This window comes from Zingiber officinale, chromosome 8A (assembly GCF_018446385.1).
Source record: "Zingiber officinale cultivar Zhangliang chromosome 8A, Zo_v1.1, whole genome shotgun sequence".
NCBI classification, from domain to species: domain Eukaryota; kingdom Viridiplantae; phylum Streptophyta; class Magnoliopsida; order Zingiberales; family Zingiberaceae; genus Zingiber; species Zingiber officinale.
In genome coordinates this window covers 2125077-2139956 of record NC_056000.1, presented here as the reverse complement: position 1 = coordinate 2139956, position 14880 = coordinate 2125077, and the positions used below count along the sequence as shown (strand labels likewise).

The 14880-nt window shown below is 34.7% G+C and overlaps 2 protein-coding genes across 3 annotated transcripts; both read right to left on the bottom strand.

The window, feature by feature from the left end:
* Window positions 1–479: 479 nt before the first annotated feature.
* On the bottom strand, window positions 480–3830 carry LOC122012311. Its single transcript, XM_042568803.1, has 3 exons — window positions 3675–3830; window positions 2138–2773; window positions 480–791 (listed from the first exon to the last, which is right to left on the bottom strand). Exons 2-3 carry the CDS (start codon window positions 2680–2682, stop codon window positions 722–724), a joined length of 615 nt encoding a protein of 204 aa, XP_042424737.1. The 5' UTR covers window positions 2683–2773; window positions 3675–3830; the 3' UTR covers window positions 480–721.
* Window positions 3831–4733: 903 nt separating this feature from the next.
* LOC122011834 (gamma-tubulin complex component 5-like) lies at window positions 4734–14512 on the bottom strand. Of its 2 annotated transcripts, XM_042568226.1 has the most exons (17): window positions 14086–14507; window positions 12672–12787; window positions 12327–12587; window positions 12142–12239; window positions 11221–11377; window positions 11023–11133; window positions 9214–10383; window positions 8991–9143; window positions 8823–8922; window positions 8659–8753; window positions 8393–8569; window positions 7035–7091; window positions 6894–6965; window positions 5735–5833; window positions 5529–5660; window positions 5259–5432; window positions 4734–5169 (listed from the first exon to the last, which is right to left on the bottom strand). In XM_042568226.1, exons 1-17 carry the CDS (start codon window positions 14138–14140, stop codon window positions 5005–5007), a joined length of 3192 nt encoding a protein of 1063 aa, XP_042424160.1. In that variant the 5' UTR covers window positions 14141–14507; the 3' UTR covers window positions 4734–5004. The 2 variants fall into 2 exon arrangements, 1 of the variants encoding a protein (XP_042424160.1); XR_006120042.1 differs by lacking the exon at window positions 4734–5169 and having other exon boundaries at window positions 5315–5432; window positions 5529–5670; window positions 14086–14512.
* Window positions 14513–14880: the final 368 nt, after the last annotated feature.

Here is a 14880-nt window from a genome sequence, read left to right as displayed (position 1 = left end):
TTAAGTCTCTTTTATCAAAAATATTTAATGGATTATATGTTCTTGAGAGATTTGACCGGGCCCGTTAAGAGCCATGTCGGATCGGGCACATCTCGTCCCCGTTCAAATCACGCCGCTCTAGATGATCCAACTTGTGACTATAAATGTTTTTATTTTATCTCTTATTTTAAATAACTTTATGTGATTCGTATTTATTTATAAATAATTTCCTTTTTGTATTATAAAAGCTCAACATGCTATGAAAAATGATCGAGAAAGAGCGCCAGTTTTGTCAAAGTAACACACGAAACGCATGCTCGCAAAAGGGCTTGGCATTGACTAAAACTAGAAAAAAAAAAAGAAAGGTTATTCCATAGATATTATATATTGTTTTGGCATCCAAATATCACCCTTGTCTTAACCACAAATGTCATAAACAAAAAAAAAACAGAGATTTGAGAAAGGCGATGTGTATACTATGGCAGATGTGATTAGCAGAATGTTGAGAAAGGAGACGCTGAATTTAGCTTTTCATAGATTGCCAAAGTTCAATAAAACTGTAAAGAAAGAATCAGGCAAAGGAAACATGGACACAACAAATAGAAGAAACAAAAGTCCGTCACGTCCCGTGGCTCTTGTAATCAACGCTTGAATATGCAGTCGATTGGCAAATTCTTTGAATGGCAGTGTCAGAGCGCTAACCAGATCTTGCACGTTTACATCTATCTTTCTAGATGAAAATTTACTGAATCACGCAATCACATCTTCTGAATTTTTCTTGATTGAATTCCTCATCTGATAGACCATAATCACTGTAATATTTGAAAGGTGAGATATATATTAGGATAAGCACAAGAATTAGGTCTAGTGAAAAGATTAAAGAAAAGGGACAACTAAGTTTTGCTAGACAAATCAAAGTGATAAATTTGCCAAGGGTTTGATGATAAGGAGAAAAATGATATTCAATGTGGTATTGAGGTGAAACAATAACATCACAAGCAAGTATGCTGTCCTTCAGTACTGACTTATCAATTGATGACATTTTTCCCGACAGAGAAGACTGGTCTTCTCATCAATTCATAGATTTAAGTGTGAGAGGTGAAAGAGACAAAAATATTCTTATATGATTAAAACAGACTTGAATGACCATGTTAGTATCAATAATAAGGCCTTGCAAAGGTCTTATTTGTGAAATGTTGGCATCTGCTTTATTAGCCAATGGAGTCTGCATTTGTAGAATTTCACCATATTCGCTGTGTTTGTATGAATGCGATAATATATTGCTTTGGTTTTCTTCTCACCAAACCAAGCTACTAGCTCAACTTATTTAAGAATAGATTGGACATGAAGAAATAGCTAACAAAAGTTTAGGGATGATTAAGAAATAAGTGGTTCAAATGACCACCTATGTACTGTTCAGAAAATTGGTCTCAAGCAACATGCACAAATTTTTTCAGGTCTTGCAAAGAAACACAGAATAGAGAATCCAAAAGTAAAATTCTGATAGTCTACAAATAGCTGCTTGTCCAACACTTGTTCATTTGCAACTTAGTTGCACGATTGCCCTTCACTCCATGTGTCACCCACCAACCACCAGTGTTTACGAATTCATAAAAGATGTTCTAAGAGTTAACATATGTATCATAACTTATAACTTAATTATGATGTCCTAGTCCTAGTTTAGTCCCAGGGCTAATAAAAAATATATATAACCTTAGATAGATGAGATAGTATTAACTAACTTAAGTGTGATCATTTTGGGCAGGTGGAAAAGTAGTTGGACCTAGTAAGGTATTGGGTAATTCTCTTATCTACTAGGAACATGACTGGTATCTTTAATTCTCTCGATTTTCATATTTTCAAGTACTTGAACCAGTATACTAACAGAGAAAAATTGTCTTAGGTCTTCTTGGACATAGTATGTGGTCACCTCGAATCAAACTTGAAACATTCTTCGCACACTAGATTCGGTGGTCACCAACAACAATATCACAACCAACTGATAAAATAACTTAAGAATGAGGATATGTGTTCATGTAAGAAAAAACAAAGAAGCAAGGACTAACAACTCATATGTTAAAAACATAAACTATTCCATTTATGTTTAACCATATAACTCATTGTGCATTTTAATTGGTTATATTAAGGCAAGATATACCTGAGTTCAAATTCTCTGATTTCGGCAAGCTCTTTGCCACATTTATCTGTCCACTGAACTTTTCTCCCTAGTGTGGAACAAGATGTCTCATTTTCCACTTGTTCTGAAAGTTCATTGGCATTGACTACTTCACAACTTGCAGAACAATCTCTGGAAGGTTTCTTCAAATTATTCTTCAGGCAAGGCTTCTTGTCACTCTTATTAAGAGCATCAGTAGTTGAAGTCTTACTCGTATCAGAAGAGGCTGTTTCTGGATGAGTCTCAGACTGGTTAACAAGACTGACTGAACTAGGAGAATGCCTATCAAGTTGCACATGAGCACACCCAAAGCAATTGAAGGAAGCACAGCCCCGAGAATTTTGAGTTTTCCTGGCTGTTGACCGAGGTTCAGGTTCAAACTCCTGCTCCACTAACTGGTAACGATTCCAAGGTGAGACTTTCATGGGTTCTTCATTTCTTCGTCCAAAAAGCAAAAGGGCAAGACCGTTAGTATACCCTGATGCCGAAGAAGAAAAGAATCCTCCTCCTTCTACAGCCAAAAGCATTTTAACAGTTTCCTGGGCAAATTAGATGGGGTAACTCAACTCTTCCCTTCAAAAGTACAATAATTCTTCCTTTTATCCATCATTAAACTTCCTACAAACAGTAACAAAGGAGGATCAGAACATAGTATAAAATAGTTCACTAGCACTTAGCTTACAAAAAGAAACAACTTGGGCATGTTAATTGTTTTTAATGGCCAAACATTGCTAGTTGGTTTTTTATTCTATCAATTGGAAAAGAGCCTTCAATTCAATTGATGCATGAAAAAAAGGGCAAAAAGCAATATCACTTAGCAGTGTTTTGTAAGCTACGATATACAGCCACACAAACAACAAATATTCCTCTGCCATAAGAACAAGGGGAGAAAAATGAAAAACTTTGATCTAAGTTTGAGTTAAAGTACTGACTAAAATGACAAAGATATTTATAAAGAGAAAATTCTTTGATAAAAACTATGACTTGGTTAATAGGGCACATCTCAACATGCTAAGAAACAAGAAAATATGTTACTCACGTATAAATATAGCAACAAGTTTCTTCAACCACTAAAACCACCTACCATTTGCTTATTATAATTCTAGTAGAAAATGGAAGCTTCTCACTCTGAAATGAAAAACTACACTACATTTATAGAATCTATATGTGATCGGGTTTCTGTCGAACCACCTCGACACAGTTGAACAGGAACAAAATAATATGAAAGCCACAAATATCTCTTCACACCAGAATACTAAAACCCAAATGAAGCTAGAGATCCACGGAGCTATAAATCTTCTCATTTCTCAAAGTATGTAAAAAGAGTGCTTGGGAGTAAGAAGAGAAGCTAAACTACGACTGGTCGATTCTGACATCCTAAAGCCTTTTTTTTTACCATATCTTTCTACGCTATGAAGAAAAAGTTAGGGTTTTCACATCTATAAACCGCAATAAAATCGCAAAAAAGAGATTGTTTCACAAAAAAGCAAGTATCACAGGGAATCTGAGGGCATCAAACCTCGTATGAATCTCCGCGAGGGGAGATTCAATGGCAATGGAGATCTGTTCTTCTGCTCCTCTACCGCGGTGACAACAGATCAGCAGTGTCAAAAAAGTAATAAAAGAAAACGGTGAGCGCGACGAGGTCGATTCACACGTGTGATTACCGAGAAGATCTCACGTCCGTCGGATCATCGCAAATGCGTGATACGTGGATTGACGACCGCACGATGAGACAGGCCAGGCGCGCTTGTCCTCGCGTCGTAGAATTCTCCAACCAAAGTTCATAACGCACCCTATGAGTGCAACCCGCCGACTTTACCGGGAGGATATCTCAGGTGGGCCCCGCATGATCTCTGGCGTACTTATCACTCCTCCATTATTGTAAAAATTAATGGGCAATAATTGGTGTACCTTACTTTTAGTAGAAATGAAAATAGTCTCGTTTTTAGCTTTTAAAAAACTAACACAACTGACTACTTAAAGTAATGACGATTATTAAGTTTGATTCGCCAAATTGAATAGAATATTTTTTTTATTGAATAAATAAAAAATGTAAATAATTATTTTTTAAAATATATGATTCACATAAGGGAATGTACACATAAATAAAATACCAATTTTATGGATACAATAGATAAAAATAAAATGAATAATATTTCTTACTTTATGCATAGAATACTCTAATATTTAAGGAATAAATACAAAATATAATAATAAATACTTTTCTATAAAATATTTTAATAAAGGTTATTTAATAATCGAAACGGCAGATTTAATTAAAACAATTGGCTCTATGTGTTTATCTTAGATTGGCAAGTGGTACAATGAATAAACAACTTGCCCATTTAAGATAAAGTGTATATAATTTTGTAGACGTTTTTAAAAGCAGTGTTAACATGTTATAATTTTTTTTTTCAATGCAACAGAAATACCTTCATGATCCATTTTAATATAAGATTTTGTGAATAAACAACTAGAAGAATAAAGTCAAAATGATCGACACACAAGTTTTGAAAGCAATACAATTATGTACTGACAAAAAACAGCTTCCGACGAAGCAGAAAGGGCACCCAACTGAATTGCAACGCAATACATAACACAATCATGTTCATGTGAAATCCCAACAAAAGAAGCACAATTTTCATCATAAATTAAGTGGGTAAATTAAGGAACAAATAAATCATACCTTTCTACAGATCGTCATCTAGACACAACTGTACAAGCATGAAAAGGATATTAGTAGTGACAAATTAATTGATCTGCGACAAGTGGAACTCTTCAATCCCAAGTCTTTTGAAGCAATTATCCGATAAATGGAAGTAAAACTGCATCATTATGCAACACAATCAGTCTCTGAACATAGCGGACTTTCCTGGTTTGGCAGAAGCGTCAAAACTAGGTACAGTCAGAAGGTTTCCACTGTCAGACATGTAGAAGTAATTGTAGTTAATTCTAGTCACCAAGTCTGCCAGATGGGGGAAATGCCCAACATTAAGCTTAAAGGAGAGGATCTGCATGCAAGCATATTTTAAAATAAAATCTTTTCAATCGGTTGTAAAAGAACTCCATTATCAACGAAAATCAAAACGAGAAGTCCTACCCTCAGAAGAAAGGCAACACAATCATCAAATTGTTTCTCAATCCGATCCACTTCCATTTCACATCTTGCTTTGATTGCAGAAGCTGCTCCACCGCTGCTAAGTGTTTGCTGTATCGTGTGAAAGTCAAGTGCCAATCCAAGAATGGTCTTAACTCGACTCGCTATCAGTGCCCACTGTTGTTGCATGAGAAGACGAAAGGATAGTGATTGATGCTGTAGGATTGATTTCAATCACTAAAATAAAAAGTGAGGACAGGCAGAAGTTGATACAAGCTTATCTGAAGCAACAAAGCATTGACGTTGAATAGACAAGAGGTAAGCATCATGAACTTCTATAACTTCATCAAGGGAACCAGCAGATGCCATTCCAACGCAAAGTTCAGACCATGCAGTGTGCAAAACCTGCATCCATCTGGTCAATTTCAAAGATGATTTACCTCTAAACATGGTTCCAGGAAGAATGAATTGTTATTTACCTGATCCATGACATACTGATGAAACGCATTGACAAAATGGAGGAGCTTCTGTTCTACTAACAAATGATGCTTGTAATTGCTTGTGGTGGCTCCTCTGCCCTGCCAAATCAAAATTTTATGTATGTCAAGAATGATGTATCATGAACCTTCAGTATGAAATGCACGAAGGTTCTAAATTGATGGCTACAGGTTGACAGAAAATAAAATACAAAAATTTGGTGTTAAGTTTGAGATAAATCTCAATCTCTTAATGGATCTTTGCATACATGTAAAAGTTAGCATGAAGTCAAACAATTCGCAGAAAATAAAGTGTTGGAAGAAATTTAAAATCAGGAGGTGACAGAAGAGGATCAGAATGATAAAACCTGTTCAAATCTCTGGATGATATGCTACATCAGTAAAACATTTATGGGCGTCCACAGGATAAAATTAAAAGAATTTTGCCTACTTTCCAATGCTAATTCTTTAACACAACGACAATTCTTTAACCTTATTCAAAGATATCTCACCATCCAAGTATCACTTACTTTCAATCCAGAGTGAACTAAATTTTGGTAGGAATTGCTTTCTATCGTCTCAAAATGCTAAGATTGAGAATAACATGAACAGAAAGATTTTACTATCAACGTTGATGTTGTAGTGTACTTTGAGAACAAAAATTCAGTGAGAAAAATATTAAGTACTTTTGTTAGATACGTCATCTGCAATAATTGTACAACAGGAAATGAAGTACAACATGAGACAGAAATGCACAGCACAAAAAAAAATGAAAAGAAATTTAAGTGGAAGAACAAAAGTTTCCAAGCAACTCAAGTGTAATGATTAATATATTTGTCAACTCTGGAGTAACCTTTTGGTTTAAAGAATGGAAGTATTTGTAAGGCGGTTGTATATATGTGAAGAACAGGGAATACTGACATGTCACAGATTATCTAATTGCAGGGTCCACTGCTTGCAGCAGCAATAAATTGAATCAAAAGAGTAAAAAGATAGGTGCATTCATGCAAACATTATGAATAGATCTTGTTTGCCACTCTGAGAGAGAAGTATAGTTTCCTAAAACATAAGTTACATAAATTTCCACTGAGTGAAGTAGAATATTAAGCAGTAAATATGAATTGTAATTGTTAGGCAAGAGAAAGGAATGATTAATTTGCACCTTCCACATCCATTTTCGAGTTCTATCAAGAACATACTTCGCACGTTTGACCTTTAGTAAGAAATCCATAACCTGTACAGAGCGCAAAACAATCAAAATACTGCAATGTTACGGAAGAAACATTTTCAACCGAAGAAGTACCTGATTATATCTCTTAAGCGCCTCCATATTAACTATCAAGTCTAGTGGCCAAGAGACCTATCAAGGCAAAGTGGCACTAAATTTCTTAACAAAGCAAAATGTAGTTTATAAGAATATATATATAGGTAGATTTTCAAAAAGGCTCCCGGATTTCAACTATTTCAATAGGGAGCCTCTTAATTATCAACCAAAGAACACACTTCACACCACCACCTTTTTCTTCTCTAAATATCCTTAGTAAGCAATATTGACCCCATTGGCCTCCATCAAACATTTTATTTAAAAAATCATTTAATGGAGCAAATCAACTCTAAATCAAAATATAAAACCCAAATATGTGTTCCTCGAAGCATCAGAATTCAAATATGACCTTAGTTTTTTATGTGTTCCTTAAAGCGTCAGAAATTTAAATATGATAGGTTCCAAACCATTTTGATCTATTGAACCATTTTGACCAAATCTGCTCTAAATCATAACAATAAAACTATATGTTCATAGGACAGTGAGTTCAAACATGATCTTATTTTTAAATTTCAAGCAATGGAAAACTATATTTTAAAAAATAATAAAAATAAAAGATTGCAAATTTTTACAAATAAACGTACTGTTAAGCCGTTTCTGTTAAAACTGTTCAATGAACTAAAATATTTCAGAATTAAAAATTAAGACTAGATTTCCAGACACATTGTAATTTAAAGTTGCAGAGTGCATGAAATTTACATTTTTTTTCTATATTAAAGTTATTTTTTTGTATCTTAATTTTTTTGATAGATGAATCTTTATCATTTAGAAAAAATAAGGGTACTATTGGATTTATGATATTGAGATCTCCATCAAACCGATTTGGTCGAAACTAATGGACAAGATCATTTTAAAATCAAAGATTAAGCTCAGATTTGAATTCCTTACAATTTTGCTCACACTTCTAAGAAGACATCTTGACCCCATCTAGTGGGATAAGGCTTGGTTGTTGATGTTGTTCTAAGAAGACATCTTATTTTGCAATTTGGAGCTGCAAAGCACTACGAAAATTACATTCTCTATATGAAGTTACATTTTTTGCATTTGTATCTCTTTAGAACCAAATCTATCTGAACATAATTTTTTAAGTTTAAAAGGGTTGTTTAGATCAAAATGGTTTAATGGACCAAAACATTAAAAATAAAACATTAATGCTAGATTTGAATTTCTCACACTCCCAAGAACACATATCTAGAAGGCATAGTTGCCGTTATTTTGGGAATTGGATGGATGGATGTGGGAGAGTACACTTTTTGGACAGAAATAAAGAGCGAGTCGCCCTGCGAAAAGAATAAAAGTCCAAGGGCATTCTCTGGAAAAAAGAGTCATATACATACCTTGTAACTGAAATTGAGCATATCTAGTGCATTAATGCCAAAACATTGATTCTGTGTCATTCGTGAATTTGAGAGATTTCCCCCTTCAGTTTCCTCATAATCAGAATTTGCCAGAGATACAACCAAAGAGTCTGGTGTGCTAAGAAGAGCACCATCAGATGAATTTCTAATTGATTCCTACATTTTTCACAATACAACAATTATATCAAACAGGTGCCTAGGTGAAAGCAAAACCAAGTGTGAAACATCTTTGAATAAATTCATACCTGCAATATGGCATTCAACTCAAAGTCATCATCACAGATGTCTCCCTTATCCAACTTGCTAAAAGTTACTACAAGGAAATGCTGCAGCAAATCACCTGGAACATAGATCATCAGGCAAGTCTAGAGTGTACATTTACAATAACCAAGGCAACACAGAATCTTGCCTGAGCCTAATAAATATATAGCATGAAGAACACCAAGCTCATTCATTAATTTCCAATCATTCATTAGCCTCGACAACATTTGTTTACCAACATGAACTACCTAGAATGTAATAACAACAAATGTTAGAAACAAACAAGTTAATCTGAAATAGCGGCCAACCAACCTACCTGCTTCATGATATAAGCAACAAGGCATTCTTGGATGATAACCGCAGGGTGAAGTGTGCACTTGGTTTTATTAACTTGAAACCATCTGAGAATTTTTGATGCGAGGGTACTATTCCTTTGAAAAGGCAGAAGATCCGATACATCAGAATTTTCCTGCTTTTATATAATTTCAATAAAAAGTTCGATCAAACGAATCTGATAAATACATGAACCATTTGATTACCTGGAAAAAAGGAAGAATAGTAGGAAACGCATATAAATTTTCCAAACTCCTTTGATCGTCTTGTTTGTGCATGTGTTCTCGTCCATCAAATTGAAGACCAAGTGCACAGTCAGTTCTATCAAATCTAGGGTGTCTTAATGAATCACTATCCAACCTTGCACCAAGATGCTTATCACCAAAGATGTCCTCACGTAAACTTTCATCGTTAATTGGTGGAAGATAGAAATCTTTTGATATGTTAAGTTCATCCCAAGAGGACAAGTTCTGTCTCAGAATTTCCCTGCTAACAGTTATCACTGGATTTCCAGAGCACAAAGAGAAAAATATACTTTTTCCTAATGAACTAGCAGCTTCAAGATCTTGCAAGTGGTTTCTGTGTAATTTTGTAGCCTTTTCTGATCTTTCTGGATCAAAAGGGGATGCGGAAAAGCTTATTTTGCATTCATTATAATCCTCTCTATCACTGTCCCCAAGTATCCTCCTAAATACAACATCAGCTAAAAACGTTTTCCATACTTTATCACAGGCAAATTTAGTGCATAGACCCTCTTGGCTTCTTCCTTCTAAATTACATCCCAATATCAGAGTCTTGTATTCTCGAGCAATATCAGCAGACCATAAACACCTGTAAGCATGATCACCATCGACTAACAAGCCAACCAACGAGACTAGGAAGACCTCTGGCAAAGTCAAAAATCCCATAACCCGTGCATGGTTATTTTCATAAAATGGCATGCATTCCTCAAGATTGCTGCATTGGTTTTGATGCTCACAAATTTGAGAGCCCAACTCAACCCCCTTTGATAGCATATGTTTATATTGCTCAGACTCTTTGTTGTTGTCTAATGAAACAATGTGGTCACGTTGAACGTGTCTCACCAATTGCAAAGATTTTCCAGCAGATACAATGGACTTAGCTATGTCCTTCAGAAATATGGGACAGACTATGTTATCAATATCAGCTTGGTCTCTCCCTTGTGAAGTAAATCCTAGAACACGCTCTTGCTCACTCATTTTGTTTCTCATTTTTGTACTTGACTCGTACTCAGTTAACAACTCTGGGACATTGTCAGATTTTGCTTTCCTCCATCTTCCCCATCTAAGAAGATAGCTCATCTCCCAAAAGGCAGGTTGGTCAATGCTGACTTCATTATTTGAATAAAAATACATCTGCCATTTAAGTTCAAATTCAGATAACAGAGGAAAGAGGAAATCAATTAGAAATCTGCAGTGTACAAATCTTTTCAGTCTGGTTTATCGTGTTGATCACAAAAATGTGCACAAAATATGGCATATGAAAACATTTTAGTTTGCCGCAACCACATAAAACTGAAACAGTCAAAGTACACTTGATTCTCAATTGAGAATCTCAAATATCTCACTTGATTCACCTTTGGCCAGATCAACATGTAGGATAAAATAGCAATAGTGTTTATGTTAGATGAAATATTAGCAGATAGGCCTTTAGACATCGATGTTTTTGCAAGTAGGTGCTCAACAATAACTAAATAGGGAGACATTGACTCGTGCTCCTGAAGATCATGCACAATTTAACAGTGAATAAAGATATTGCACTGAATCACTGATGTATACTAATACTGATATAGTGAGATACTGACCATACTCAGTAAGATAATGCATGGTTCAAGGGTGATTAAATACACCACGCCATGCCAATATTATTTAGTGAGGCTTCAACCATGCTCAAGGATGTAAAGCCTGCTTTTCTTAAAGTCAACTAAAATAGTAGTCAAAATAATGGCACATTTGGCCAAAAAATGTAAAATTTTAGTCAAAACAACGAAATACCTCTTCAAAAGCATCATCAAGAATTCCATCATATAGCCATGAGTCAAGCCCCTCTAGATATGGCAACAAGCTTTCCATGAAGAAGAAAAGCAGCATAAGGTAAGCCTCCTCCTGTTATTTTAGCAGGATTTCTCTAAATTAATTGCAAAGATTAAGGGGCAAGGAGTAGCAAAAACTGAACATTTATTATTCTGCAACCTTGCCACCTTCAACAAGACAGAATTCATTCAACTTTTTGAAAAGATAATCGAGAATATGAACTGTCAATTCACTTGCAGATGGTGATGTGTGATGATATGCTCTGGGGATTGCTCCATAGACAATTTGATGAAGGAGCTCTGCTCCTGCATGGATACTGCAGATTTGTGGTTCAACTGAGATGAGAATAAAATGCTAAGAGGACAAAATTATTACCCCCAAAAGTTTCCTAGTTACAGAGATGTTTATTATGAAATTATTGCATGAACTGATCGTTGGAATAAAGTACTTAAAGGACAAAATTATTACCCCGACAAATTTCATAATTATATAGATGTTTATCAAATTAGTCTATTAATGTAAAGAACTTTATGTTCATGCCAGGCTAACAATAACATTCATGAATACAAATACAATGAAGAAAATATTGCTTAATGAAAAAATAATTTAATACTTAAAAATTAGTAAATTGCAGCTTACATGTTCTGCTTAAAAAGTGCCACTTCACTAAGGCACTTATTTGTTAATGGAACACAGTAGTATACTATATGTATAATTTGGTTGTTCTTCAAAAAAAAAAAAAAAATCACAAAGATTATAAAGGACATCAATTAAGAATGAAGATTAGGACAAATATTCTCCAATATAATCAGAATAATTTCAAGCTAGACAAAATTTGAAGCATTAATGGTCGTAGTCAAAAGAAACTTATTAAGTTTATAGATAATTTTGCAACTTCAGAGGATATTATCACATTGAGAGTGATTGAATAACACCTACAAGAATTTGCCTCTAGCCAAAATATTAAACTAACTACTATAGGATAATAATAGAATGTTCACTTGAAAAAAATATAAAATGCAAGCAATATATTGACATATGTGCAAAACTTAATTTATGTGTTAAAGATAACAAATTGACCTTGACAAAGAATCAGTCAATCCCAGGAGAGTGGCTTTAGCTCCTGAATCTGAACCAACAACATTGACTTCTTCCTTCAAAACAACATCTCGCAACCTCTTTTTCATTTAAGTAATTGCATATTAGACTTGAGTAAAAAATGAAAAATAGTAAAGACCGCTAAAAATAATTAAAAAACTGTAAACCTTAAGCCACGAAGAAGCAGAATTGGCAAAAGCTTTGAGGGTAGGGACACTGAAATTTGTAGATTGCACCTTTTGAACATGTATCTCAACTTGCTTCAAGCATGTGCCAGCAAACAAAAACTGGCTCAGAGTATTATACAGACTAGTATATGATAGATGTGTCACATAAATCCCATTTTTCAGGCAATATTCTTGTTTATGTTCATCCCAGTAAAAGGAAGAACTTGAGAACCCCTGGAGCATTTGTAGTATGCCTTGAACCTGGTAATACAGAGGATTCCACCAACACTAATGAGAGAATTATTTTTGAAGCATACCAAAGAAGATGAGAAGACTAAAGCTTACCAGTTCCCTCTCATCTATTTTGAAGGTAAGAACTGGTTCAGCATGAGGAAGGCCATTTGAAATGCTAGAGTGAAGCTTGCTGATGAAACTATTACTAGTTTCAGCCTGTGCTACATCTAAAAAATAAAGAATAGAAATGACAATTAGCGTAGAGATATATCTCAGTACCATCTTATGTGCAAGGCACATACAAGAAATCAATGAGAGATATAGCCAGAATTATCTTCAATATTCGGCCCAAGATTGAAAGCACCTAGAAGCTACTAAGCCACCAAAATTTGGATATGAACTAAATCCCATATGACAATATCAGAGCATTCTGAGCCTTCACAAATATTTCTAGAACAGGGTATTTGGTGTTTAACATAATTTATGTGATAGTTGAAAAAGAAAAAGAAAAAATGGCAGTATGGAGTACAGTAGCACATGACCAGGATCACTCGTCAATGTATCATAAAGTGAAACATGACTGTTACAACTTACAAGCATCATGGAAAAAATTTTACTGAGTGGAGTTGAACAGAAAATAAGAGTAGAGAACAAAGAAGGGAGTACAATATCCATTTTGAGTCAGCTGCATAATTTATATAGCAGTGTCCTTGCATCAAAAAATATGGTAGATCGACTAACAATGTGTAGAAGGTTTTGATGAAAAAGTTATCAAAAATAATATGTTTATATAATGGATAACACTTTTCACAATAGAACAAGCTAAACAAAGATCATCAACAATAACAAGCTGCGTCTCAACTATATGGGTTGATTAAATTGATCTAATTACTCATTCAATTCTATATTAGGCCATACCACAAGTTATAAGTTGAAGAAAACTTTTACCATTAGTTATGTTATGTAGAATTTTCTTTTTCCTTGGTGCTTTAAAACACTTTCAGTTATGTAGAAGTTTCATAGTTAGCTATTTTGATCTCTTACACCTTCAAGTTTAATTAATACGATTTAACTATCAAATTTAAAATTATCTTTGAACATCACTGATCAATTTCAAGTTCTTGCGATTCCAGGCCCATCCAGTTCCATTGTTCCTTTGTATTGTTTTTCTTGTTAGAAATAATAATATAAGTGAGAAGAATTTGCAAATAATAACATTAAAATTCAGCATGACGAGCAATCAATTTCTTATTTGTATAATACAAAATAATTATTCTCAATAATATAGTGTTGGAGCCTTATATGTCCCTCGAAAAAGAGTACAAAGAATTTAAACATTTTCCAACAAGCACAGAGAAAGAAGAAACAAGTTCCTCCTATTTGTTCTGCAAAGAAAATCTATTTTCAGCTAATTAAAGAAAGAAAAGACCCAGAAGCACAAACAAATGGCAAACATCAGCAACTCGAATCTAGGACATGCAATGTTAATAAGTAAACATAACCAAAACTGGTAATAAAACAATACCATGCAAGATGAGATTAGACATGCTCCAAATATGCCACAAGCTGTCACAGTACATTCAACAGCAAGCATCCAATGAATTTACGTCAGAGATCTCTACTCTGCCTCCGGCGAGGTGCTGCCGGAGAAGGATGTCGGAGGCAGCTACGAAAACACATATGGTCCGCGGAAGCGACCGCAACTCTTGTGGCCCGCAAGGATGCGCCAGCGGCCGGCGCGCGATCGGACAGACGGCGGCCTGCAGCGTCTTGCAGAGAAGAGGCGCCGTGAGAAGTAGGCGAAGGAGCGCTCACGGGTGGGCTAAGAGTCGAACCCAACAGGCCAAGCCGCACACGCCCACCGGTTTCTCGCGCGACGAACTTCGTGATTGCCGAGAAGAAAGCAGGGGCGAGAGTAAAAACCCTAACCAGTCCGATTCAAAATGAAATCAAAATAGATCCCCTCTTGCTGAGCTGTCAACGATTTCACACATTTCGTTATCGCTCTCCGTAAATCATTTATTGATGTATTTCATCGAGATTAAATATTTTCATTGATTTTTTTATGATAGATTTTATTAAATTGATAGATTTTTATTGACTTACATTGAATTTCATATAATTGTGAAAAAATTTTCATGGAGTTCCATAAATATTTTTAAGATTTTTACATATATTTATAAATTTCATGAAAATTTATAGATTTAAGGATGGTATCTTGCACGATATTTATTTTTAAATAAAATCTAAAATACCTAATTAAATTTATTTTTTTAATAAAATAATCAATATCATACTTGTCCATAAAAAAAAATTTCCA

Coding starts and splice junctions, on each gene's coding strand:
- LOC122012311 (XM_042568803.1), bottom strand. CDS start 2,682: ATGCTTTTGGCTGTAGAAGGAGGAGGATTCTTTTCTTCTTCGGCATCA. Junction 792..2,137: donor ATCAGAGAATTTGAACTCAG/GTATATCTTGCC, acceptor CAAATATTACAG/TGATTATGGTCTATCAGATG.
- LOC122011834 (XM_042568226.1), bottom strand. CDS start 14,140: ATGTACTGTGACAGCTTGTGGCATATTTGGAGCATGTCTAATCTCATC. Junction 12,788..14,085: donor GTCTAATCTCATCTTGCATG/GTATTGTTTTAT, acceptor TTTATTTTTTAG/ATGTAGCACAGGCTGAAACT. Junction 12,240..12,326: donor CTGCTTCTTCGTGGCTTAAG/GTTTACAGTTTT, acceptor TAAATGAAAAAG/AGGTTGCGAGATGTTGTTTT.